The 3,006-nt window shown below is 41.4% G+C and overlaps 1 protein-coding gene across 1 annotated transcript; it reads left to right on the plus strand.

Annotated features, from left to right (window-relative positions):
- Positions 1–2,136: 2,136 nt before the first annotated feature.
- LOC119656028 (odorant receptor 23a-like) lies at positions 2,137–2,697 on the plus strand. The gene is made up of 2 exons (XM_038062292.1): positions 2,137–2,490; positions 2,556–2,697. The coding sequence occupies exons 1-2, from the start codon at positions 2,167–2,169 to the stop codon at positions 2,607–2,609; spliced, it is 378 nt and encodes a 125-aa protein (XP_037918220.1). The 5' UTR covers positions 2,137–2,166; the 3' UTR covers positions 2,610–2,697.
- The last annotated feature ends 309 nt before the right edge of the window (positions 2,698–3,006 follow it).

The raw sequence follows: 3,006 nt of genomic DNA on the forward strand, positions 1-3,006 counted from the left end.
TGGAACGATGTCAGAGAGTGGGGCGGCTGTGTTCCGATTCAAAACTTGCTGAGGAGGCTGCGGATATTGTCCCCTCGTAGGCGCGATGGAGTGAGACAGGATCGGAGGCTCGGTGGACCGTAACTCGTCGCATGGGGGCCGCTGGATTAGGGGTGTAGACCCAGTGGAAGCAACCCTGATGTAGGAGGGCATTGCAGGCGAATTCAATACAGAATGAGAGGCCTGGTGCAAAGACTCCTGAGACGATGTTGAGGCCGCATTGTTATGCACAGTAGAAAGCGCCTTTTCGGAAGCCACAGTCTCGTCTAACGGATTCCTGAGCCGTCGGGAACATGCAGATGACGACGTCGATCGCTGCATTTTTGGCACTGCACCAGTGTTGCGGTTCACGTAATCGGCGGAATTCAGTGATTGGGCTGAATCGGGGGGCTTCGTATGGTCGTCCTTGGCAGAAGGAGGTGCAGACACAGCTGGAGGTACAGTAGAAGAAGCCGCCGGTACAGGGAATCCATTTGACTTCGGTACCAAAGCGGAAGTCTCAACGGCACGCTGAATGGCGGCCAAGGTCGAGGACTGTTTATTGAGCAACTGTATTGCATCAGACAGCGTGGAGCCATGGCAAGTGTTGCAGCGATAAGATATGTTTTTAGCGAACTTTGCTCGAATCTCTAAGAATACTGCGGGAATACCTAGACATTTGAGGTGGTAAGATTTCCCGCAGTATCCGTCGCAATCGAGGAACTTAGAGCGCGCGGATTCGGGCTCGTTACACTGTGCGCATCGGATGTCGTAAATTGGAGGTGACGCCATTATTCAATAAAGTAAAATATAAAGTAATTGCCTACAAATATGCAAATCGCAGGTGAACTATTATGCACAGACAAAAAGTTGCGTCGATTAAAATGAAAATGTAAACGGAATAGCACGCCGAAGGGGGCAGGAAAGAGTAATTTGCCAAAGAGTAATTTGGATGACAGGATTATACACTGCGAGATTGTTTGAAAAATAGAAATAAAAAAGTTCAGGGCAGATTTCCACAACTTCGAACAGACGGCTCCGCGATTGAAAGGCAGACGCTCTCGCACTGAGTTATATATAAATTGTTAATTAGCAATGCTTGCTGCACTATAAAAAATGTCAACACGCAAGATGAAAAAATCCAAAACAGTAAGCCAGTAGTTAAACAGACCGTTAAAGCCACTATTCCGACTGTAATTTTCACTTGAATTCACCAAAAGAAAACACCCTCACTTTGTTAATTACAGACCCGAAGTAGTTAATACCACGAGGAAAGTAACGAATATGGAAAAATGTTAATGATAATGCCAAATGCAATCAGTAAATAATTCGGAAAAAAATTAAATTAATTCGGAAGGAAGCAAAGTCACAAGCACTCAGTTCAGTTGTTTGCGGCGGATTGTATCCCTCCAAAAATCGTCCTCGTCTCTACGCCATCTACTCTTTTATCCTATTTCTTACAATGGGGATTTCATCTCTGTCCATGATATTGTATCTCGTTTTCACCACAATTTTGGAAGAATTCCTTCAGTCCTTGCCCATCCAAATAATATTCATTTTGGCTAACTGGAAGAGCCTCACGATCCGGATGAATGCAGATAAACTCTCCGAAATTGAAGATTATCTTATATATTTGGACCAAAAATTGCAGATACCGAACCGGAAGGATCTAGTGCAAGACGCATTGAAAACATCCTGGAATGTCTTTTGTACGTTTATCGTGAGCTACTGGGTTTATCTAATAACCGGGGCCATTGGATCTTACACCAATCAAAAGTTACCTGTGGAAAGCTGGTTCCCTTTTAACATCACTTCATCGGATGAGATTTTTTTCATGACGTGGTCTTACCAAAATGTTGTGTATGCATTACAAGTTACAAGGAATATGGGTTGCGATGCTTTCTGTCCAATCTATTTGATAATCTTGATTTGCCAGTTTGATTTGTTTGCAGCTAAAGTTGAAAGAATCGGAACAGTGATAGGGAAAGGACCAAAGGATAATCTGACGGAGTTGAAAGAGTGCTTCGAAATTTATGAAGTTTTGATGAGGTACATGACGCCAACGTTGTTCAGAAATATCTTACTGTAGAATTGCCTTTTCTTCTTTTCAGGATTTTCAACCACCTTGATTGCATCATTTCAAGGATAATGTTGACTACCTTCTTAATCACAGGAGTGATAACCAGCTGTAGTGTAGTTCAGTACTTGTACTCTGACCTAACAGTCCCGGACAAAGCGGGAATAGCAATATTCTTTACCGGTATACTGCTGGAGCTAGCGCCATGTTGTTATTACGCCAATAATTTCATGGAGAAAACGGACCAATTGGTTAATGTCATTTACAATATGAACTGGTACGAACAAGGTCCTGAATTTCGGAAGATGGTGATCATATTCATGGAAATGAATCAAAAGAAAAAAGTGATTCTGGCTGGAAATTTAAAAGAAGTCAATTTGGCAGCATGTATGGATGTAAGACTTTTATATTTTCCCGATAGCAATCTAAATTCCGAATAATTATTCCGGTTTTTTTACAGATTTTCAAGTTCACTTACACGTTGATTGCTTTTGTATTGCAAATGAGCGGTTGAATCCTAGTGAAAAGGGTTGTGCAGTGTTTTATGTTCTCATTCAATGTCTCGAGTTCTTTGTGACTTCAGTGCACTAAATTAAATTCCTTAATAAAGTTTATTTACAATAATGTAGTGTCCGCTGGTTCTACGGTTTGGCGAGGATTCCGGCCCTGGCTTCGGCATGCATCGGAGTCCCCGGGAAATTCCGTCTAAAATTTAAATTAAAATTTCAATTAAATTAGCGTTTATCAATAATATAAAAAGATATTTATATTACTTAATTAAGTTTTAAATTATTTAATTGAATTAATTGAATTAATTGAATTACTGTCAAACTTGTGGCGCGGCAGGATTCGCGGCATTCGAAATTTATTTCGAATGTTGCGAATACCAGCGGACAGATTACGTCACCGGC

The sequence above is a fragment of the Hermetia illucens genome, chromosome 4 (genome assembly GCF_905115235.1).
Source record: "Hermetia illucens chromosome 4, iHerIll2.2.curated.20191125, whole genome shotgun sequence".
In the NCBI taxonomy this organism is placed as follows: Eukaryota; Metazoa; Arthropoda; class Insecta; order Diptera; family Stratiomyidae; genus Hermetia; species Hermetia illucens.